This window comes from Mytilus edulis, chromosome 13 (genome assembly GCF_963676685.1).
Source record: "Mytilus edulis chromosome 13, xbMytEdul2.2, whole genome shotgun sequence".
Lineage (NCBI taxonomy): Eukaryota > Metazoa > Mollusca > Bivalvia > Mytilida > Mytilidae > Mytilus > Mytilus edulis.
The window spans coordinates 50368781-50394020 of record NC_092356.1 but is presented as its reverse complement, the minus strand read 5'-3'; the positions used below and the strand labels follow the sequence as shown (position 1 = coordinate 50394020).

At 30.4% G+C, this 25240-nt stretch overlaps 2 protein-coding genes across 20 annotated transcripts in view; one reads left to right on the top strand and one right to left on the bottom strand.

Annotated features, from left to right (window-relative positions):
- LOC139499884 (uncharacterized) overlaps window positions 1–23353 on the bottom strand; it is a 36162-nt gene extending 12809 nt beyond the window's left edge. The window contains exons 1-2 of one of the 5 annotated variants that reach the window (XM_071288509.1): window positions 23185–23353; window positions 12298–12697 (exon numbers count right to left, since the gene is read on the bottom strand). In XM_071288509.1, coding sequence (XP_071144610.1) covers window positions 12298–12312 — 15 coding nt within the window. In that variant the 5' untranslated portion in view covers window positions 12313–12697; window positions 23185–23353. Of the gene's footprint in view, window positions 1–5256; window positions 5543–12280; window positions 12698–23184 lie in introns of those variants that run through there. The other 4 variants (XM_071288513.1, XM_071288512.1, XM_071288510.1 and 1 more) reach the window with 4 other exon arrangements.
- Window positions 12157–25240, top strand: part of LOC139499880 (activated Cdc42 kinase-like) — a 111109-nt gene continuing 98025 nt past the window's right edge. For 12 of the 15 annotated variants that reach the window (XM_071288480.1, XM_071288477.1, XM_071288469.1 and 9 more), the window contains exons 1-2: window positions 12157–12214; window positions 16559–16631. The gene's annotated coding sequence lies outside the window, so the exon portion shown is untranslated. Of the gene's footprint in view, window positions 12215–16558; window positions 16632–23872; window positions 23923–25240 lie in introns of all 15 variants that reach the window. The other 3 variants (XM_071288463.1, XM_071288458.1, XM_071288494.1) reach the window with 2 other exon arrangements.

Below are 25240 nucleotides of genomic sequence, written 5' to 3'. Positions count from 1 at the left end.
AGATTAGAAAACATTTAGTAATATAAGTTCGCAAGGAATGTTATTTTATCATATATATATATAAAAAAAAAGTCCAGGAGGACAAAAAATATCCTGTGAAAAAATGTCCAGGTGGACATCTTATCAATGAAGTATAGTATTTAATTTTGTCCACTTTCAGGGACACTTTTTCATAGAAAAATGTGTCCCGGACACATATAAATAAGTAAGTATTGTCCTGGGACCGTTTTTACTAGGGAATATTGTCCAGTGGACACTATTTCATTGGGGACATTATTAAATCCTAAAAATAAATAAGATTCAAAATTTCAGAAAAATGAAAACTTAACTGGATTGCAGTGCACTTTTTTTCGTCCCTGCAGAAGATGATTAAATAAACAAACAGTTGAGTTAAGCTTGATATTGTCCACTCAGGAACACAGTTTAAATCACCGATTATTGTCAGGTATCTATTGTCCTTCTATTGTCCTTGTAAATTAATACAGCTCACTTCAATTATTAACTGTGTGGAAGTTCTCAAAACTCTTTCCCAACTTAATTTATTTTGGCACCTTCTGGAGGAATGAAAAAAAGTGCACTGCAAAATCCTGTCAAAATTTTGTTTTTCTAAACATGAAGCATATTTGAAATTTATTAATCTAGGGCTTGCTATGCCTTAAAATTTTTCCGGATGCACAGGTTTGTCTGTACTTTGAGTAAATTTTGAGGTGAAAATGCAGTCATTTTAGCCAAAGGGTCCACATGAACCTTAACTTAAGTTGTTAACTTTTCAGTTGGTATTTGTCATAGATTTGTCTCATTGGCATTTATACCACATCTTTGTGTTTTTATAAGGATAATGACATTATCTCCCTTGGAAAAAGTTACAGTGTTTCATGATAGAATCTTGAAAAAAATGGTATAATTTTAAATGAAAATGGAAATAAATGGCGTAGAAATGAATGTAATTTTTACATAGTAAGATTACAACAAAATGCCTATTTTATCAGATCCTATGATATAATTTCATAGGATTATCAGCAGTTAAATACATTTAACAGATATTTTTATAACTGCTGCTGAGGAAGTGTTTTATGAATATTATATAACTATGTATGATATATAAAAAAATTGAGATAAAAGACAAAACTATCTTTGAAGTATTCTAAAAATAAAATTTGCTTTCATTATTTTGTTTGTGAACACTTATGTTGATAATGCTGTGCTTGGCTTGTTGCATAATATAAACTTCCCCCATGTAGATTTTATCTCAGAAATATAAGTTACATTAATTTGATTGTTTAAATCATTTCTTGATGGTCCATCAAGGGATTAAAATTATAGTTGCTGAGTTAATTTAATTCAATCTTTGTCAATATGCATTGTACTATTACATCAAATAATCCTGTACATTGATTATTCATGAAATATTTGCCACTGGATGCTAATCAACCATCAATCAATCACAAAATGAAAAAAAATCAGTATGTTTAATAGCACTCCTGAGCATTCTGATATTTTATGGAAACATATAACAAAAAACAATTTTTCCTGTCATAGGATTATTTTTTTTCTTTTAAAGCTTTAGATTATATTTTTTTCAATTTCATTACTGTAAACCAACTTATTTTCGCGGATACTTTATTTCGCATTTTACTCTTCCTAGACCATTTCGCGGCTATTAAATTTCGCGATTTTCTGATTTACTCCATGTAGTTAAATGAGGAGAGATCAATGTTTTACATATTCACGACGATTTATATTCGCGTTTTTTTTTCTACTCGCGAAAGTCGCGAAAATAAATCGCTCGCGAAAATAAGTTGGTTTACAGTATGCCTGCCAAATTGTACAAACACAATTTAATCACAAAACATTTGAGTCAAAACTTGAGACTTTAGAATAAGGGGGACACATGGTAAGCCAGCAAAAATATTTCTGTCTAACATGCTGAAAAGATTAAGAAAAACCTATATGTGAATATATATTTACATTTTTTCTGGACCATTTTTGTCATCTAAAACAGAGAGACTAAATGAATTAAAACTGGTTTTCAAAGAGTGAAATGTATGAGTTTATTGTTTCTCTTGCCGTTTGATCACTTATTTTTTAAATTGCCTTTTACATTTACATGGTTTATTCTTTACAGACTTTTTGTGTGTGATATTATTTAAAAGGAATTGTCTTTTTACCCTATGTTTCCATAAATTATACAGCCAGGTTAGCTAAACATATAATAAATCCTGTAATGACAGTTAACCTCAGAAAATATAAATGACAAAGAATCACATTTAACCAGAACAAACTTGAAACCATGAAACTTTCAATTTTTTGTAATAATTCACAGTGTTTCCACCCACTAGTTACCTTATGAGCATACATGGATATGAAAATGACTTTTGTTATCTGATACTGTGCAATGAAACAGTGTTGAAAAACAAATCCTTAGGGAAACTTAATTTTATTTTGATGCACACAAGTGGTTAGTTTATGTACAATGTAAATTGAAAAGAATATTATTTGTATGCTCTGATGCATAGGTTTAATTAAGACATGTTTTCATAATATGCAAGTCTCGGGATAAACTGGCTCTATGTATAATAATTTTGTGGAGGCGATTTTCATGTATCCGCTAAAAACAGCTTTGCAACTGTGTTTTACAAAGCTACGCTATTTGAAACAAAGAGACTGATGCTCATCACAGAACATTTGCTTGTCAATATTAGAAAATCTTCTCGTAATGAACAAGCGTTAATCCTGTGGTTTTTCCAAATTTTTTAACCAAAAGGATGACACGAAAAAATCAATTCTTGTGTTTTGTAAATATTTTATATTCAAGTGGTTTGAAGTTTTCCTCAAAATACACATTTTTGAAAAGCTTTCAACTAATTCTGTATAATTTTACAACAAAGCTTTTTTGTCAGCCTGTGCTGTTTCACTAATTATGTGTTTTTTTTACATCAAAGAGAGAAAAATAAAAGAATGGATGAAAAATTTACGTGGTCATCCAACATTTTTTTTATAGATTGAGAAGAACTGTACAATTAACTATTGTTTTAGATGTATATAATTATATGTATATAGAGGTTCATAAACTTAACTTGTATCCACAAGGTTGAAAATAATTTTAAAAGTTAAAATTTGGAAGTAAAATGGCTAGATTTAAGTCTTAGTTTTTCTTTCACTATTTTTCTTTTCCGTTGTATAAAATTTTCTTCTTTTTTGCATTTTGCTTTGTTTGTTTATCAATGACTATTTTATGTACATGTTTTCCTGAATAAATTATTACATTGCAAATTTTCTAAATGGTAGTACTAGTTTCATCTGTTTCAATGTATTATCTTTTGGATGCAAATTTGTAATTTACTATATATATCAAGATATAATTTTAACTGTGTTTTGTTCAAAAATTCGTTATGAACATTATATTTATTGATGGTGAAGTTGTTGTGCAAATGTCTTATTTTGCAATTAGATCCTTACTTTAACAGTCAAATCAATGCAAATATAAGTATTTAGGATACTAATAATGTGTGTAAGTATATCTGATTTTGTTGTAATAATTATCAAGATTTAAATCTAATGTGTGTATCTTACCATGTAATCTTTTTTTGTAAGGGCACACTTTTAGAACTTGATGTATTTGAGTTAGTTGATGATTGGGTCTAACTTAGAAAAGTTATCTCAACAATAGATAAAATATGAGGCTATACTGCCTTTTGAGCTCTTGGTATCTTTTTAACAAATCAACACTTATCCATTATATCTCCTTTACCTTTAACTGTTAATTGAAATTACCTTGATTTCCAGTGCAAAATAATTTTGTGGAAAAGGTACTTGATCTAATACTCAGGATGATGTCCATTTCAAATTGATGAAGTTAATGGCACATATTGACAGTTTAATTAATAGAAATTTATTAGTATTGGAATTATGATATGGCATTACCAGCCTTTGATTTTGATGGCTCTAGGGCACATAGATCTCATCAATATTTATCACGTCAGTGTTGACAATGTTGATAAGGTGCATTAATGTAGATTACGATCGTAAAGGTCCATCGGTCAAAGGCATGGGATTGTGACACAGATTAAAATGTAATTAATATAGATTTTTTCTTAAAGTGATGATGATGGTAGTTTTTAATGACCTTGACTGGCTTATAATATAGCCCTGGCATGGTCGGTTTTTAAAGTGGCAGAAAACTTGCGCTTTTCAAACCCAACCTTTAGCAGCTTCTGTAATATGTGAAAAAGACATTAGTATTTTTATGATTTCTTTGTTTGGGAAGTAATGAGGCAATATTTTTCTAGCTTTTCATACTGCGAATTTGTCAGACATGAATAATTGTAATCTATAAAATTTTGTTTTACTAAGGTGAAAAAAAAACAGGAAGCGATCAATTTTTTCATTTAAGTTATCAGCGTTAATCAGCATGGTATCTCATACTAGTGAATAATGGATTTATATATGACTATAAAATATAAACTTTATTTCAAGGCAAATTCTTTATTTTTAAATAGAAAGTTGCTGGATTATCTTGAAAAGTTTCTGATAAAAAGAGATTAAAATGATTGAAATAGCTTTAAAAAATCTGACTTAAAGAGAGTTACACCTGACTGAAATATAATACATTGTACTCATGTTCTAATTCAGTATCCTACATTTTATGATCAAAGCTGCATTTTGTACTTTAACTTATATGCAGTCTTTCAGTAACTTGTAGTTCTCTTAGTTAAGTACTTTATGGCCTTTGTCTTTGTGTTGGTTTAATAGTTTGGTGTTTTTTTTACTATGTGCTTATCAAATGAGTTAAATCATTTTCAACTATTTTTTGTACATTTTGTCATGTCAGGGCCTTTTCTGGCTTACCTACACAGTATGTTTTCTCATTGTTGAAGCACATACAGTTACCTAGTTTTGCTTACATCTAAGTCATTTTATTGGATAGTTGTCTCATTACTAATTAGCAATCGCACCACATCTCCTTATTTTTGAATGGAGAAGATGGACCTTCAGTCTTTGCTAAATGGATCTATTGATGACTATGACACATGCTTAACTGCAAATTTCTGGTTGGGATTTTTTTTCAGCATATGTGCTAGATTTTTTTTATTTATCTTTAAGCTGTTTTAGCCTGCATGATGCAACAACAAATCAATCAAATATCTTTGACCAGTGTTTAGGACCTCCCAGGTTAGATACCATTTTAAAGAATTAACATGCAACATTTAAAAATATTACCAAAAGTTAATAACTTCTAAATGAATGAATTAGTACTTATTGATATCGGTAATCAGAAAAGTATAAAATGACTCACTTTTGGACTATTTCTTCAAAACACAGGTTGCTGATGACGTTTATTGATTGAATACATTACGTCCATATGTTGCATAAGAACATACACTTCCTGTGATAATAATGGTCCATATTTAAATGCGTCATTTATTTCATCCATTTTTTATGTAGCTATATTTAGTAACTTATGTAAGTCATACTTTATTTTAGCTTTAAATATTGGAGATAATTTCAAACCTGCTGAAAAATTGACACAGAAAACAAATCTACATTTGTAATCTTGATTTTTATACTGTAAATTACCGGTAGTATAAGAAAAACTTTTAAGTCACCAGGAGTCAAATTTAGCCTTCAGATTTGGCCAAGTGGTCTAAGTAGTTCTACTACTGTAATCACTAGCCAGTCAACACTGAGGTTCTTAGTTTGAACCCTGCTTGTGCAGGTGCACTTGACTCCAATCTTGTTTGACTAAGATTGTCAGTTTTCCTAAAAAAGGTCAGGGGTTTTCTCCGGGAATTCCGGTTTCCTCTAAAAAGGGCTAAAAAGTGGCATTAAAACACCAATAATTTATCAATCTCGAAAGGAATCATATTTTTCAAACAAACATGCAAATTCTGTCTTCAAAGTATTTTCAAACGGCCTGATTTATGACAAAACTATGAATAAAAAGAAATAAACAACTGACAACAGCCAACTACAACCACTGAATGACAGGCACCTCACTTTTGACAAGCACATACAGAATGTGTTTGTGACTGGTCAACCTTCCCTTTCACCTACGCCAATTGTGTAACAACACAACATATGAGCAAACTATTATTCAGTTTGAAAGGGCTTGACTCCAGAGTGGGTCTCATTGGGGTCTAAGCGTGACGCGGGATTGCCGATATTTGTAAGCGTGACACGTGAAAGTCAAATTATTATGTCGTGAAAACAGGAAATGAGGTCTTGCGGGACCCGGGAAATGACAAAAATATGAGAATTGCTTCCATACATAGTGTAAGCGGGATACGGGAATCTGACAAAACAGTAAGCGGGATCCGTGATCGGTACCCCCCAATGAGACCCCCTCCAGAAGTATTTTACTTTATCTTTCAAGCAAGGCATAAGGGATTAGGCATTGATAAACTCCAATAGAATCAAATGTGATTATAATTAGTGTAAGAATCCAATAATTTGATAGTTGTTTTATACTTATAATGTGTTGTATATTTTTCAGCTAAAATTTAGTTACTTTACTTAATTATGATGGTGGATATAAAAAAGATTGCTAATGAAAAAAACTCTTCACAAGAGACCAAATGACACAGAAATTAACAACTATCAGTCACCTTATATGGCCTACAAAAATGAGCAAAGCCCATACCGCATAGTACACCATGAAAGGCCCCAAAATGAAAAATATAAAACGATCTTCCTTTAGATTGCCATTCGGGGCCTTTTATAGCTGACTATGTGGTATGGGCTTTACTCATTGTTGAAGGCCATACAGTGACCTGTATTTGTTAATTTCTATGTCATTTTGGTCTCTTGTGGAGAATTGTCTCATTGGCAATCATACCAAATCTTCTATTTTTATATTCTCCTAAACCCCTAATCGTAGTTTAAATAAACTTTATAAGAATCTTAACTTCATAAAGCATTTGTGCAGCACCTATTTTGTATTTTTAACAAAAATCTTTTCAAGGTTTCTCTAAGAACATTGTGGATTTGCTAGGGAGAGAGAATACCATGTTGCAACCTCAAATTTTGTGTTGTTCAATGTTGTTTAGTTTTGGGTAATTTAAAAAAAAAGAAGATAAAATGTGAAAAGAAGTTTCTAAAAGTTTTTAGCAAAACTTTAATGTTTATATGCTAAAACCTTTTTATTGATAAATGATTTTACAAACTTAAATTCATTGAGATAAAGTGTGAAAAATTAATATATTGATTAATTAATTACTTCAAACCAAAAACATTTATAGATTATCATTGATCATCTCAACGAGATTGATTTTCTCGCTTGAGCCGGGACGGCGAAAGCGAGAAAGGCAATCGAGTTGAGATGACCAATGATAATCTGTTTATCGCTATTTTACCTATGACGACGTTGTCAATTTCATGTCAATTTGGTTAGCAACGCCACGTGCTTGCTTAGTTTCTAGCGATAATTTTCCATCTCAAGCGAGTAGCATGATATGAAAATTATCACAAAAAAAGATCAAAGAAAAAATGCACAAAATAGCGATAATGCTGCTTATCGGTTTAAAAAAGATGTATATAAAATGTATTGCTGAATTATATTCAATACAATCAAAGGAAAAACTACAAAATTTACATAATAAAGTAATTTAGAGGATTGTCAAGAAAATCTCATATCTTTGGGGTATTCTAAATATTTCCTAAATTATACAATTCCTACAAATTCTTTGTCAATGATAATTAAACCAGTTTAAAAACAGATACATTTGTATAATAATATCATTTTATATACAACTTTCTTTTGAATAGAGAATGCCGTTAAGAAAAATCAACAAAGTGACAAGAATTATTCAATAATGAGATGCCATTTTATTTAGGACTGAAAATGTTTGTTTTATGATCAGAGGTTATTTTTGTATTTAAAGCAATGTACATGGCCTACACATTAGAGATTTTATTTTTTATGTCCCATTTATGGGCATTATGTTTTCTGGTCTTTGCGTCCGTTCATCTGGACTTTCGTCCGTTCGTCTCTCCCGCTTCAGGTTAAAGTTTTGGTAGAGCTGTGGTGTAGTGGTTAGTGCATCGGACTATTAACACAAAGGTTCCTGGTTCGATTCCCGTTTGGGATGAAAATTTCAGGAACTCAATTTTCGTCTCTCCCTTGACACCATTTGCGAGTGCATGGTCTTGAGGAAAAAATGATAGTAGGTCATAAGGGGACGATAAATAGCTGACCCGTGTTAAGAGAGAGTCATATCTCTTGCATGTTAAAGACACTCTTGTTGATTTTGAAAAAGAGTAGACTAATGCTGCTACAAGGCAGCACTCGCATCCACAAAGTGGAAAGGGATTAATATAGGTTCCCAATCCACTATAAATAAATATGCTTAAACTAAAAGTTTTGGTTAAAAATTTTGGTTGAGTTAGTTTTGGATGAAGTTGATATCAACTTGAAACTTAGTACACATGTTCAATATGATACGATCTTTCTAATTTTAATGCCAAATTAGAGATTTTCCCCCATTTTCACGGTCCACTGAACATAGAAAACGATAGTGCAGATTGGGCATCCATGTACTGGGGACACATTCTTGTTATGTTCTATAATTTACTTTCGTATTTTCTTTGTTTGCTTACTGACTTCTGTATGTTGGATTACTGTAAATATTTATTTAATTATGTATAATTTATATCAGTGGCAGATCCAAGGTGGGGAGGGGGTTCAGGGGGATTGGAACCCCCCTTTATTTGTATGATCAATGCATTAGAATGGGGACATATGGTTGAAATATAATAATCTGATTTTAATTAATGATTTCTTACCCATAAGGGTCATGTTAACTATGCTTTATTTGAATATTTCAGACATTTTTTCTAGACATGATATTTAAACAATGACAAAAATACAATATTTTATCCATAAAATGAATGGACTCTAGTATTATATTGAATAAATTTAAAATTAATTTCTCTATAGTAGTACAACGTATTGACATTTTAATCAATGGAAATATATTTCAGTGCATTGAATTCAAATATCGTATCAATGAATGAAGGATTAGATGTACAATATAACTCAAATTTCAAACTTCGACCTAAAAAAAATCTGAGTATAAACTAATAGATGTATTTGTGAATGTAGCAAGATCTATGGACCAATATTTTAAATGTATTTATTTTATTTAAATGCGTGAATGGTTTACTCTATTAAATGATAATTATGTTGCGTAATTTCTTGATGGATTTTACGGAAGTGAACCATTTGCACACAGTGATACTGAAGTTATAAGCTTGTTTCATTGATGTACTGTTAGATCATAATGTCTGTCATTAAAAATAAATGTTTTCAAAAATAAATAAAGAATGCAATTGCAATTGTAATTTGCATTAAAAGGAATATTAAATTATACAGTACATTGCTTGATAAACATGAATTTTTAATTTTCATGTATCAAAACTAATGCATATTTTTATAAGTTTTGCGTTGTCTTTTGTAGTATTTTTATCTTTTAAGTATTATGTTTATTCATTTGTATATGTCTCTATACCATTGTACTTTGGTTTACAAGAAAAAAGATATATATACATCTTTCCAAACTTCTAAGATGCTGTTTTATTGTACAGCATGGTAACACTTATGTAGACACCCTGCTCTACTACATTTCATGCATTATAATGTGTTCAATCAAATTCTCAAGATGACCTATACTAATAATATTTCATAATAGAAATTACATCAGTGGTACAAAAAAAAAATGATTTTGGCCATTATAATAATTTCATAAATACAAGTGAACAAATTTGTTTAAGGTTTTGTTCAGTAACTTTTAATGCTTCCTGGCCACCAACGTGTATAGTCATTCTTCAAAAGTTGCTTCCCTTTTGTGATGTTTTTGTAAGAGTTGTCTTTCTTGCAAGCAAAATACATCAGTTGGAAAATTGTGATAATTTCTCATTTTTAAGTACTGTAAACATCTAATTTCAATGGCAAAGATAAGACATATCATTATAACCATTGTATTTTTTAATACTTCATGTAGAAGGAAATGTCTAAAAGAAAGTACTCTTATTTAATAAAAAAAAAAAATAATAACTTTAAAAAAAATCTAATATATTACAATATAGGCAAATTATATTACAATATCATTTATCTTGGATTATGGAACTGCAAAATTGTATAAAGTTTAAACTGACGTTATCTCAAAATTTAGATATATGAAAAAACAATTTTACAGGTTTAAAAAAGAAAAGTTCTGAGAAATTTTCTGTCTACAAAATTTTAATTATGTATTTATATGATAGAAAATTGAAATATTTCACTTTAAGCTTCTATATATTTTACTAATAATAAAATCAAGAAAAACTAAATAATATATACGTCTTTGTGGTGAATTTTCTAATAGGATATTTCTTTGCATAACAGTAACCAATAACTTGCATAAAAGAAAATTTCAACAAAATTTTGAAGTAATAATAAATTTTCCTTTGTGTTAATAGGATTATAATTTTGTCTGACAAATTTCATATCTTAATTCTAGTTTTATCCAAGTACAGCAAAAGAACTATAAACCTTTTTATGATTTTACAATTTTTCACTATCTGTCCTGTATTTTTGTCCCAAATATAAATATTAATGTGTTAGCTTATTCCTATCCTGTAAGTAAAGAAAATTAGAAAATATTTGCCATTTAATGTTAAGTGGCCATAGTCCCTGAAATTTTACAATGTTTTAATTCTTGTGTGTTCATTTTTTTTTTATATATATGGATAAAAAGAGATGTGAGGTTTACATCAAAGAGACAGCAACCTAATACACAGTTAAACCAGATGAGCCATTCTAGTACACAATAAAACCTGAACATGCTTCTTATAGTCAAGATATAACAATATGCATATTAAATTTGAATTTCATATAACTTACTTGTCATATTTTTAATCTTTCAATTTTTTAAACCAGTTTTTAAAATAATATTTTGGTAGTATCTAAAATTTTGGAAAATTTGGTACACAAATCTCACATTTATCTGAATTATTTCCAGTTTAACAAAATGTGAAAAAGGTAAATTGTTTTTCACTTAACACTTTTGTAATATGGATTTATATTTATTGTATTTGTTGTCAGTTATTGCCACTTTATTGTAATTATTTGCTTTTTCCACATGATTGTTATATGTTTTTGTAATGATTAGCGGTCTTTTAACAATGTAGCAGATACTGAGGTTTATGACCTCCCTCTTCTTTGTTGCAAGTTCTTTGCAGAAAGAACAAAGATGGAAATGCTATATCTAACAAGGGTCTAGTAGCTTTGTAATGTCACATTTTTGTTTATGCTTTAGTTTTAATAAAGCACTCATATAAGGTGTTTTTTTAAGTACAAAAAATGTATAAGATTATATTGAATATAAGAGGTTTTTTTTTAAAGGTAAGATAATTTAAAGAAATAAAAGATTTAAAAAAACAGTATGGTGAAACTATACTGTTTCCTTATATATTCCTCAGGGTTGGTACTGTATAGTTTATAGTTGAAACCAAATGTAGTATGCATTAAAGATGAGATAAAGAAAATAAAATTAGAAATGGCAAACATATTAGGTTTTAATATTTTTATGCCAATAATAAATTCTTGTTTGTTTTCTGTACCCATAATATGAGGTATATCATTCAACTTTTGCTCAAAATTATTCTGCAAATTGCATTGAATATCAATTATAAAAAAAGAAAATTTATTTTCAAAATGTTAAATTGCATTTATTTGTTTGTAACTATAATAATCACTACTGTATTATAATTCTGTATTATAACCCAACTTCATGAAAACATAAAACAAGTTACAGTCAACAAAAAATATACCAAAAAAAATAAGAAGACAATTTTCCAATATACATGTATGTATAAACAAATACATTATATTTAACAAAATAAATTGACAATAAAATTGTTTACTTTCAGTACCTTTATCATAATGCTATTTCCTTTGTTTGTTTAAAAAAATGTCTTATACAGAAAACCAATCTACAGAATATAAATATATCCAGTAAATAAAATTAATTAAAATAAATTCAAATTACCTTCATTTGATTATGACTGTATCACTCCCATAGCATAATACTGCATTATTTCACAGCTTCATGTATTAATGAATTATAATGCACCTAACATGCATAATATAAAATCATAACAAACCATTTTTTTTAATTTTCAGATAAAACCACAAATGTCACAATGCTGAAAAAAACCTATATAAAGTAAAGTAAAGGTAGGTTTCTACTTTCATTTTTTCACCACATGTACTTTCATTTTATCCTTTTAATCATAATAATACATCTTTTTTTAACCTACCTCCTTTTGATGCATGGTTATACTCCTTGATTATTCAGTCTAACTTGGGAATCCCCATTCTAATGGTTTTCCCAATAGTCAATGCTATAGCTCTTTTACAATTAAAACCAGAAGCTTATGTCATCGTTTGCATTGACAGAGTGATCTCCCCTAACTCAGCTGCCCCAATATTTGTACTGAGTGATTGATTTTTATAGTATCGTGTAAAAACCAGCACATTCACAATAGTAACAACAATATCATCATCGCTATTAATAGAATAATGAACTCTTGTCGTGGTTTCCAATGTTGAACCTTTTTTTTATTCAAATCAATTCATAAGTTGAGTCATATGTCGTGGACCAGAAATCGGTGCATTAAATATCCAATAACGGATAAATCCAAGTGAACTGGTAATGAGCTGCAATTATATAAAGATCATTATCTTTTTATTCAGCGACAAAATCATCTGGTAAAATTGTTTGCAAATGGATAATCATATGAATTAATTGTTGTAAAATCTGATTTTGTTTATTTGGTTTCATAAAATACGGAAATGATTAACTTTTGGGCCATGTAGAACTAAATAGGAGAAGAACAAAGAAGATTTTGATGAATAAATTACAAAAGATTCGCTGAAAATTTTCTGATACAGAAAGCATTCAAGCGTGAATTAAAAAAGATGTTGTGAAAATTTCCAGATAATGTTTTTGTTATTAGTCACATAGTAAACAGTAACATAAATATAAAGGAATCAATAAAATTCTCGACCTTGAACTTATTATATCCTTATTGTAGGTCAGTAGAACTTAGGGATGCTGCATGCTCTATGGTACATGACCTTGGCAAACAATAGAACTTATAGAATTACTACATTAGAGTTGAGATGTTAATAATGATAATATTGGATAACCATGATAAGGAGATATTATATTCTCAATCTATCAATAATTCAATTCAGAATAGACCATGTAATCTTCATTTTTAGTAAGAAGAAAAACCGTAATAAAAAAGGGGGGGGATTAATTAAGTCGAGATAAAAGAGAGGCTAAAGTTATCAAAGGGACATTCAAACTCATAAGTTGAAAATAAACTGACAACGCAATGGATGAAAAAGAAAAAGACCAACAGAAAAGAAAAAGTATACCAAACACAACATAGAAAACTAAAGATTGAGCAACTTGCATTGAACCCCAACAAACACAGGGGATGTTGACAAGTGCTCTCACATGGTAAGAAAAACCTGCTCCACATGTGACACCCATTGTGTTGCTCATGTAATTACAAACACCATGATAAGTCTTATTTGGTGGGTCACATTCAGGAAAAAGGAGGGCATCTCTTGGATTATTGGAATAAAGATATATAAATGTAGTGTATTTTATTTTTGAATACAAACTTTTCAAAAATTGTATATGATTATAAATTGGCTTTATCTACAGATGCATAGTAGATCTAGTTAACTTTATATATTAGATAAATATATATTTAATGAACCCTTACATAAGACTTGACATACAATTTATTTATCCCTTTTTTATTGCAATAGTAAAACATTTTTTTTTTTTTCAATTTGTTTGGTTCTTACCAATCTAATCTAGCATAGGTTCTATTTAATTTTCAAAAAAGTAGTCCAGAAGGATTTTTGTATTCCTGTACTTTGTGTATTAGTTGATACAAATGTGTTTAGTTTATAGTAATCAATTCAAGTAGATAAATAGATTGAAAATTTTCACTGAATGTTAGCCAATCAAATCCAATGACTCAAAGAAAATAAAGTGTTAGCCGATCAAATCTATTGACACAAAGAAAGCTCATTCAATTACCATAAACAGATTCTAGGCGAGAGAGTTCAAACTGGTGTAAATTACTCAAGATTAAATGAAAAAAAATGCTGGCTCACCAATGAGATTTAGACAATATCAAAACTGTCTTTGCAAGTTTTATTCAAAATCTGGAATTCATGGAGTTCATACTATTGTTATCTACTATGAATCAATCAGTTTCTTTCTTGATTAAATTTAAGATGTTTAATGTTTAACATATAAAAACTAATTGATCAGATGACTCCTTACAAGAGTTATTGCCCTTAAATGATACATAGGGGTTTTAGTTTATTAACTTGTAAACTATAATAGATGATCAGCAAGATATACTTAACAAATACTATTGTATGACTTAAACAATGGAATGACTTCTTGAAGTAGTTTTGTTATAGTCGTTAAATGACAATTGATGATTTTTTCCAGTTTTTTTTCTAGTATTTGATAGAATGGTAGAACTTTAAAAGTGATTAGTACAAAATGTAATACACTTTGTACAAAATTTTTTGTTGTTGAAAAAAATCCATTTGATTTTTATGCCCCACCTACGATAGTAGAGGGGCATTATGTTTTCTGGTCTGTGCGTCCGTTCGTTTGTCCGTTCGTTCGTCCGTCCGTCTGTCTGTCCCGCTTCAGGTTAAAGTTTTTGGTCAAGGTAGTTTTTGATGAAGTTGAAGTCCAATCAACTTGAAACTTAGTACACATGTTTCTTATGATATGATCTTTCTAATTTTGAAGCCAAATTAAACTTTTGACCCTAATTTCATGGTTCACTGAACATAGAAAATGAAAGTGCGAGTTTCAGGTTAAAGTTTTTGGTCAAGGTAGTTTTTGATGAAGTTGAAGCCCAATCAACTTGAAACTTAGTACACATGTTCCCTATGATATTATCTTTCTAATTTTAATGCCTAATTATATTTTTTACTCAATTTCACGATCCATTGAACATGAAAAATGATAGTGCGAGTGGGGCATCCGTGTACTTTGGACACATTCTTGTTTTATGATTGACTTGGGGGCATTAGTGTCTGTCCCACTTCAGGTTTAAGTTTTTGGTTAAGGTATTTTTTGATGAAGTTGAAGACGTCCAATCAACTTGAAACTTAGTACACATGTCCCCTTCGATATGATCTTTCTACTTTTAATGCCAAATTAGAGCTTTCACTGCCAATTTCACGGAATATAGAAAAAGATAGTGCAAGCAATAATCCATGTACTGTGGACACATTCTTGTTTCAAGTTAGCAGTGAATAACTATATATATATGTGTTATAACCACTGCACTCATTATCTGCACTCCTTCTAAAGACAGTGTTTAGCATATATCATTTGAGATCAATTTTAACAGAAAATTGAGAACTAATAAATAAAGTAAATTTGCAATCTGATAATTTATTTTGAGGTCACTAGGTCTAAAGGTCAAGGTTACTGTAAGAATTGATATACATGTACATTGAAATATTTGTGCAATTATTAGCTTGATGGTGTTTAGCTTTTGACCTCCACCAACATAGATGAAGAATGCAATTTTTGAACGAAAAAGTCACTAACAGTATTGACTTTTTCGTTAGTGTTACTGTTAAATAGGTCAAGGTCACAGTACCATTAAATAAGGTTTGAACAAAATTAGTTTCTACTTTCAGGACAACTATTTTTAGCCTTAAATCAAAACTTTGGCAATAATGTCAAGGTTATAGCAGCAATTAATACACTGACATCTAGAAAAAGTGTTTTGTTTTCCACCAACTAAATTGATTGTCCTTGAAAATAAACCTATTTTTCTACTACAAATCCACAAATATCACAACTCTTCCTACGCACCCATGGTGTTTTTCTATTTTGGAAAAATTTGTGAACAATTTATGCATCTTGTTTTTTAAAAGAACTGCTCATTGGGAAAAATATTGATTTTTTTTAACGAAGATTTTTCTCCTGCCTTTGTGTTTCCTCCAGTAAAAAGAAAGAATTATAATTAGATCTCACTACAGTGTGCAAATGGATAAGAAGAAGCAGTTAATTATCTATTATGCCATATCTGTCTTAATTGAGGCCCAAGGAATATTGCATTTTTCTGGAACTAGTCAGTATGTCTGACATTTAGTCAGGAAGTCTCTCAGAATAGATGTCTCTAAGACAATCTTCCTATTAAATGAGTTATTTTTTTGAAGTTTTGTGATAATTCTTATAACACATTTGATCAGACATCTTCCAAAGTTATCTTGGTCTATCAAAATTTGTCTGAAATGTAAGGTCATCAGATACATTTCAAGACCCTTTAACATTTTATATAATATAACAAAAAATGGATGGGGAATGACTAGGGATATCAGATTGCATTGTTCATGAAAGCAACATATATGCCTTCAAAAATCAACATTAAAATTCCAGACATTTAATGTATTTTTACATATTATTGTTCGGTATAATTCATTGTGAACTTGATAATTCTTATATTTTAGCTATAAACATCAGTAAAAGAGGGGAATCAAACACAGAAAAGAAGTTGTAATGCAAGAAAAAACTAACTCAAAGGTAAATTGTAAAAGGAGAAAATCCATAAAACTTTTAAAAAAAAAGTCAATAAAATTGAAAATGGAATGGAAATGGGGAATGTGTCAAAGAGACAACAACCCGACCAAAAAGCAGACAACAGCCGAAGTCCACCAATAGGTCTTCAAGGCAGCTAGAAACTTCTGCACCAGGAGGCGTCCTTCAGCTGGCCCCTTAACAAATATGTATACTAGTTCAGGGATAATGGACGTCATACTAAACCCCGAAATATACATTAGAAACTAAAATAAAAAATCATACAAGACTAACTTAGGCCAAAGACTCCTGACTTGGGACAGGCACAAAAATGTGACGGGGTTAAACAATCAACCAATGGAACAACAGTCCTTTTGAAAGACGAGAATCATATGAGCTCCTATTTTAATTTTTGTAAAGTCTTCACTACTTTTTAATTTCTCAACAGTAATTTACAAATTGTGTGGGGAAAATAAATCTTGACAGTAATTCTGTCTCCTTGGGGTTACGTTTAAATAAATGTAAACTTTCTTTTCTATTTATCTGTTAGCCTGGGATCCTGGCTCACTGCTCACATGGACAAAGTATTAGATTGGGTCAGGGTGCCAGGCTATTTGTCTGTGACTGTTTTGCATTTCTAAATTTTTCAGCAAGTAAGTAAGTGAAGTTATAAACACCATTATTAAATTAGGTGACATTATAACATTCAATGCAATCTAAAACTAAAATCTAACGAATTTCAAGGTTTCAAGATATCATTTTAAGTTTAATTTAAGAATATAATAGTTTTACTAAGATCAATTTAAATCAATTATTATGAAGTGATAGATAATGTTTCTTGATCCATATAAATGCCGATATTATGTGGTTAAACAAAAAACAAAAGTAGATTGGATCTCCTTGCCCATCGTTTAGATAAGGCACAATAGCAATTGATCTACGATATCTAATGCTTCCGAGGACTTGAGTCATGTATTGATTATGTTTAGAAAGAACCGTAACCTCGTCTGAGTCCATCTTTGTCTGTTTAAACAGGACTTTTATGGGATTTTATAATTTTACGGAATTATTGGATATTTTCGTTGTATCGATAATTTTAATTGACTTATGTTTACCTGTTTCTGAGGTAAGTTCTCACCTTTTAAGATCTATGATAGAGTAACAGTCTCCCAGACATCAAGGGTTGGTATCAAAACATAAGATGTAGCAGACATATATGAAGGAATAGACATCTTTTTTTTTTAGTCACACATGAGAATTGCTGAGTCAGAATCTTCTTTGAAATTTTTTTTTTTTTTATAATTGTTTTGTACTGTTTTGTACTTTGATAGATATTACCAAACTTACAATGATCATGAAAACTTATCTTTTGGTCATGTTTCTGTAATTTTTTTATTTTATCAGCCAGGAAAAAATTTATATTGGTGAATAATATTATTTTTTTAACAATTCATATTTGTTTGTTTTATTTTGGATTTAGAGTTTGTCTGTTTGCAACAGATGAGGGGGTAACTTAAAATGCTTGGTTTTCTTTAGGGGCCAGTGGGAGGATGATGAAAGAGGAAGAAAGATAAGTTCTCAATGTAATTAGATTGATAAGGGGGAAGGGAAACCGTCTCCCCTTAGGCATCTACATATATGTAATAGACTTTAATGCATAGACTTTCACATAGCCAACTCCTAACTTTGCATATATAGGTTCGGGGGGCTTTAAAACAAATCCTTGATCTGCATCTGTATACATATTAATGGTGAATTCAGGTAAAAGCACAGAGGTAATAAGCCCTGACCCTCCCCCTTTTAAACAAAAAAAAATTCTTTGCTAGATGTTTCAGTGATATATGTACCTTTACCAACATTCATGACCACTTTAATTGAATCCTGGATCTGACCCTGTATATAAAGATAAGGGTCAAAGAATGGTTCCTTTTATAAATGATAAGTTACAAGATGTATTTGCCAGTTGCATACTTGATGAAATGCCTGTAACTTAAGTATGCACAACAAATGGTAGTTTATAAAGACTTTGACTGGCTATACAGCTCTTGCACGGTCTGTATGTAGTATGGAAATCTGTTTAATACCTTCATATTATACCCCAGATTGACATACCTTTATTTAACCCCAAGACTGCTATACTTTTATATTACACCCCAGACTGATATACCCTTATATGAGGGTAGTAATGCCCTTTACCGTCAGGTGTCAATTGACCATTTTCGGCTACTGTTAGCGTCAAATTGATTAAAATATTACCGTTATTCATCAAAATATCCCTATCGTGCTTTGTCAGAGCTCTATAATGATTATCGTTTTTAGGGAAAAAAATAATGTAATTCGTCAAAAAAAAAATTATCGTCTAAAAAAAAGTGCACAGTTTATCGTCATGCGCCAAAAATTACCGTTAATGTCATTTGCCAAGAATTTTTACCATTATTCGTCATGAAGGTACCCCCATTACCACCCTCTTATATTACACCCAGTCTGATGTACCTTTATAGTACACCCTAGACAGATGTAGTAACTAGATAAAGCACAGTGTCTGGTTCATTATACTCTGGAATGTAGTCAATGTTAGTATAAATTATTGAGTACTGACATAGTAAATAGCTCCCAGCCCCAAAACACAAGGTAAAAAATTGATAGACTATAAACATCCTTGTCCTTGTATAGATTATAGGTGGTTAAACTGTTTTTAGTTCCATGAGGTGTAAAGGTGACCTGACAAAGATATGTAACATGTAGGAAAGGTGTATTGGAAAATTATTGCTCCACAGGGTGTTTGGTGGGTTATATGTCACTGATGTAGAGAATAACAATATAATAGATATATCACAGAATATATTATGATAGTTTAATGATTCTATACTTGGATTACCTACCCATGAATAAACAGTTTAACACAGTTGGAGATACAGTTGGAATGTATATATATAATACTGAGATAATCAGGGTAAGAGAAATTCACAAAATAAAAAACTGTATACTTTTCTTCTTAGGTTTTACCAGTTAAGTTTATTAAAGCACTAGATGCATTCCACTTTATAAAACAAGAACAAGAGCAAGAGGGGGGGGGGGGGGGGGGGGGGGTAAAACTTTATGAAACAAGACAACAGCACAAATTTAAACATATAAGACTACTACAGTCTTCACAATAACTTTAAACAATATTCAATTTTTCAGATAATTTCTTTAAGACTATTATTTAGTTGAATTTTTTGACCTGGGGTCATGTGCATGTGGCTAAGCATGATTGATAACTTAATGCTGTGAGGATGTTAGACATGGTGATTTAAAAATTGAATAGCAAACAAATATTTGGATGTCCACCATTAGCCCTAGTTTTTATTTTATTTCAAAATTCAATTCGGAATAGTATCAAACTCTTTGTCTATTTTACATATAGGCAGGGCAAGATGTATAGAAACAAAGACTTCAATGCGGGAAACGAAATGCCAAATGTATCAAAATATAATAGAAGAATATACTGAATTTGTCTATTGCTGGTTTTGAAGGTTACATGTTTCTTCAGAAAATGCATGTTCCAAGTCAGAAATATGACAGTTGTTTTCAAATCTTAATTTTTTTTAATGTTGTCAGCTTTTATGGACTTCTCCCTTTTTACAGCGGATGACCATGAGGGCATTTTGGTGTATTGCTATCGCCTAGATTTCCATTACTTAATATTCGTTTAGAGTTTTGTAACCAATCTATAAACATGATAACTACGCGGATATTAACGAGTGCAAATTAGCATTCCTTATCGTCGTGTGTGATAAATACATCTTTTCAATGAATACTGTGATAAAAATATGTTTGTTTAGAACATAAATAATAATATGAAAATGTTTTGTCATTAGCAATATATATAAGTAAAAAATATTTGATTAAATCTATGCACATGTACGGAAAAAGTGTGTCAAAGCATGCAAAAGAATATCTCAAAGAACGTTTTGCAACACTCCTGACAAGGACTGGTAATTCTGCATGGAAGATTGTTATTTTTGCGGAAAGTATGAATGCAATCTTTTAGAAAAATCGATTTTTTACAGAAGAGTGTCCACCATGCACTTGCACTGCACTATTATCAAAAAGTAGATTAGAATGATATACAAATGGATGAAAATTATATATACATGTAATGCAACTATTATATGAATACATGTATAATATATAATAACAAACCAGTGTATTCTGATTTGTATCACTACAATATAATAATTATTACGGTGAGGTTGAATTTCCTGTCATTTATTCATCATCCACGCCAGAAATTGTCTCAGAAAAAATAAAATCTCTACATTAACCTCAGTTTCAGGTATACAGTAGAGATGTGATTTTTTTCTGTGACAAGTGCCTTTGGCCATTCACGTTCAGTACTTCTGTACTTTGATTAAGTTTACATTGGAGGTGTTGCAGACTCATTTTCCCTACATAAAATTTAAAAGATAAACAAATTCTGAAAAACCTCTATAAGATGAAAAAGAAACATATATATCATCAAAGAAAATTTTATTGAAGTGGAATTTAATACTCACAGGTTTCAAATTGTAGGAAGTCATGTTTTTCGATATTTTGAAGAGGGAAATTATCATTTCCTGATTGTAGATGACTGCAAATCATAATTCAGGAAGATGAACAAATTTTACACATTCTATGGGTTTTTTTCTAAAATTAGGTAAGGTATTCTCAACTATTTTTTTTCAATTTGATTGTTTTTGTAGATTTAATTACCAATAGAACATACGTACTGCATAAACTAAAAGGTGGAACTTAAAAAATATTTATGGTGTATTCTATTTTTGTCCAAATTTGTTAACATAAAAGTAAACTAAATACTGATGTTGTTTTTAAAGATAGTTTCTTGTTCAGTAATCAGTCCAAATGTTATTTTTTTTTATTCTTAAAGAAGGGATCTGACCTGACAACAATGATGTCAAACCCTACAAAAAACAGAACCCATATAATAAGGGTGAAGAGATTTTTACAATATTAAATTTGAAACTTTTAATTTTACTTCAAGTGCAGAAAAAACAGTTGAAACTTTAAATAGCTAAAGAGTATTTACAGTTACGTAATCTTTTCAATAAATTCTTGTCTTATCGATTGATTTTTGTGAAATGAAAGAATATCGCAGGTAGGTTTGAAGGAAGATGATTTTCAAGGACATTTATATCTCAAAAAAGAGAAGCCGTTTTAACTTATAAATCTGGTTATTATTAAGATTCAATACTATTTATGTGCGATTTTGTAATTCGGATCTATTACAGTTTGAAAGTCAATCAATATAATGTTATAAACTATTTGGAAAGGAGTGTCTGGTAATTCCAAATAGAGAATGGCAGTGAACTATCTAAAATATCAAAGCTCTAGATGTACTAAAATTTACACCCTATGTGGAGGATCCTGAACTTTTTATAAGGGGGACCCGCTGACTGGCCAAAGGGAGGGGGAAGGGACGGGTGCTCCAGTTAGGCTTCAGTTATTTCCAATATAAACAACCAAATATCTCCCACAAAAGGGGGCAGGCCCAGGCCCCTCTGGATCCCCATGAATCAAGTGAACTTTATATGAAAATTGAAACAAAAAATAAATGCCGTCTGTTTATCTGTTTTATTTTGTGTGTATATTAATTGGGTTCTTTCCTCATGGTGTATAATATTTTGAAGTTTTTTGTTTTTATTTAGTAATAATTTTGTTTTCCCATAGGTTTAGCTTCCTCCTGGTGTAAATACACATAAAATATGGTTATTTTAGATTTGTTTTGTTGAAATATACAATAAATTTCCTGTTAGAGATATCTGGAGATATTTATGACAATAACTCACCAAGTGAACAACTCAAAAAGACTTCAAGCTGAAGAGGGCAGCATATATTATTCAACAGCACACAGATGTCCCTATTCATACAAAAGTTGTGAATAGAATAACAGAAACAACCAATTATCCATAAGCACCAGTTTCTCTATGTAACAGTAGAATATAAGATACACATGATACTTACTTTTGTAAAATGATTTGACTCCCATAATTACCTCTGGGAATCCTGGCCACTTCTTGACCAACTGAGCTAATGGAGTACTCTGCTTTCACCGCTAATGGAGGGCCTACACCCATCTCAAAGTTCATAATAACATGATGATGATATCCAACATCAAAACCCTGGGGCTGGGCGTGGCATTTGTAACTGGAGAGCATGGTTTGACTTTTTGACTTCCAGGATTACCACTGTACCAGGGGGGTCTTTGAACCTAGGACTAAGCATGCCATGCTACGCCACATCTCTACCAGAGTAAAGATCAACATTCCACTGAGCACAGGGTGGGGGTTATATTTCTAACAGGTCGAGAGAAGCACCTGACTGTAATTGTGTTAACACCATAAGAAAATTATAACCAAACAATTTTGTGAGTGTTCTGCATTTAGTAGTAACCTTTTAATTCAAATTGATCAGAATATTGACCCTACAATTAATAATTCCATGAAAAAAAACCATGTTTTTATTTTTGTATGAAATATGAATGTGTTTAAAGGAAAAACCACAAGTGATAAATACTTACGTCAATTCAAAGTAAACATTAGCCTATAAACAGCACTTCACCGAGTTAAATTAGTAAATAACAGTTGACAAATAAAAAATAACTGGGTTATACTGCATGTAATATTGCTTTCAATTGCACAGAACAAACTTGAAATGACTTTATCTGTAGACATAGATGTGATGCCTCTAACTGTCTATTGTATATATGCATAATTATTAACTGATGAAATTCTTGGATTACTTCCACTATTTTTTAAATAGTATACAGATATTACACATTTTGTATATAGATATGTTTAAGAATCATATCCTTCAACTGCTCTTTTGTATAACATATTCAAACTTAGCTTTTGTCAGCTGCCAATGTGGAAACTATTCTCTGACTAAGTCATTTTTGCAATGTCCGCTTTTTGTGCTTATGTTGGCAGAAATGTTGATTTGGTTGTTCTTTCAATTCCATTCAATGTCAAGACTTGTCCAACATCCAATATGGCCGTCACTGTGGAACATAATTTGTATATTATCGATTGATATATAAAGTTAACTGAAAAATTGTTTTCTGTATTTTTCAACTAAACTGCATTCTTCAATGTCTTTAAACTAGTGCACAGATAATTTATTCATTTTAGGATAATTGTTAATAAGAAAAACTGATCTAATTGAAACAAGGTATTTAAGAATTAAAAATTATTTTTTCTTTCTTTTAGTGCAAAGTAATATTTCTGAGATGATTTGATTGCATTGATGCTGAATACCGGTAAGTTAGGCCAACAACATAAAATATGTGTATTTCTCCTTGCCTGTCTGTCCATTCTTGTCTACAATACTCCTGTTCTGAGATATGGTAGCTAGTTATATCTGTCATGTACTTCCATCACTATTAGTGACAAAAATTTAGGCATTGTCATTTTCAACACATTTCAAGCGAAGGGGTAACGATAGATTACATAGTGCACAAAAAAATATTTCAAGAAGTTGAAATCTAATAAATTGGTCACCTTCTCTTCAGAATTCAATGTACCGGTAGATAACATACTTACTCAGAACATGAATTATTTCAAGATTACAGTGCAAAATGATGATCCTAAAAATGCTTGAACTTGAGGAGTGCATTTATACTGGTGCACCTTCTATATGGCAAATGATGTCATTTTTGGAATAATTGGTTGGTGACTTCTTCAAAAAAGTTTTTAAAGCATTACTTCTGGGACAGTGCTGCCAATATTCATGTATTTTTTCCTACAAATTGTTTTTATTTCATTCTAACCAGATGGCAAACAATACAATTTATGTGCTCTTAGAGACCTTTCTAACAATTGTGTTGATTATTTAACAGGGTTATACTCATTGTTGACGGCCATACCATGACCTATAGTTGTTAATTCTATGTCATTTGATCTTTTGTTTAAAGTTGCATCATACCACATCTAAATTTTATAATAACAGAGTTTTTTTTGTGCAGAATGAGATATTGAATTAACACTTATTCCAGCTTGTCAATGTCTTACATCACTGATGAAAACAAATTCAGACATTGTTTTGGCCTTTATGCACAGCTAAAGTCTTTTACTAGAAATAACAAATTTCTTCTTTGAAGTGCAGAAGTGTATCAGATTAACTATTTAACAGATCTATTAAGAGGTTAAACCTTTGAACATGAGGTATACCGTATGGTTATTGAATCGAACTTCCCTTCATATACTAAGTGTTTATTGTAGCTGCAGGGAGTTAATAGAAAAATTAAAAGTATCTCTTTAATTATACATATGTGCATCCCAAAAAAAAGTTCTGCAGATCAGAGCTCAATTTTTTTAAATCATCACAGATTATGCATTTTGTAAGCTTAGTTGTCAGCACCTTTGTGTTCAATTACTTTAAAATATACTGTTTATAAAATGTTGTACTGTTCAAAATGTAATGCTTTTCTACCCTTAGACATACTTTTAGTTGGCACAATTCTTTGTTTATGTAAAGTATTTTCCCTTTTGGAATTCCTTCACAAGGGAATTGAAAGAAGCATGGTCAAAATAGCATTCAAACAAAACCACAATTTGCAGATCTGTAAAATATATACT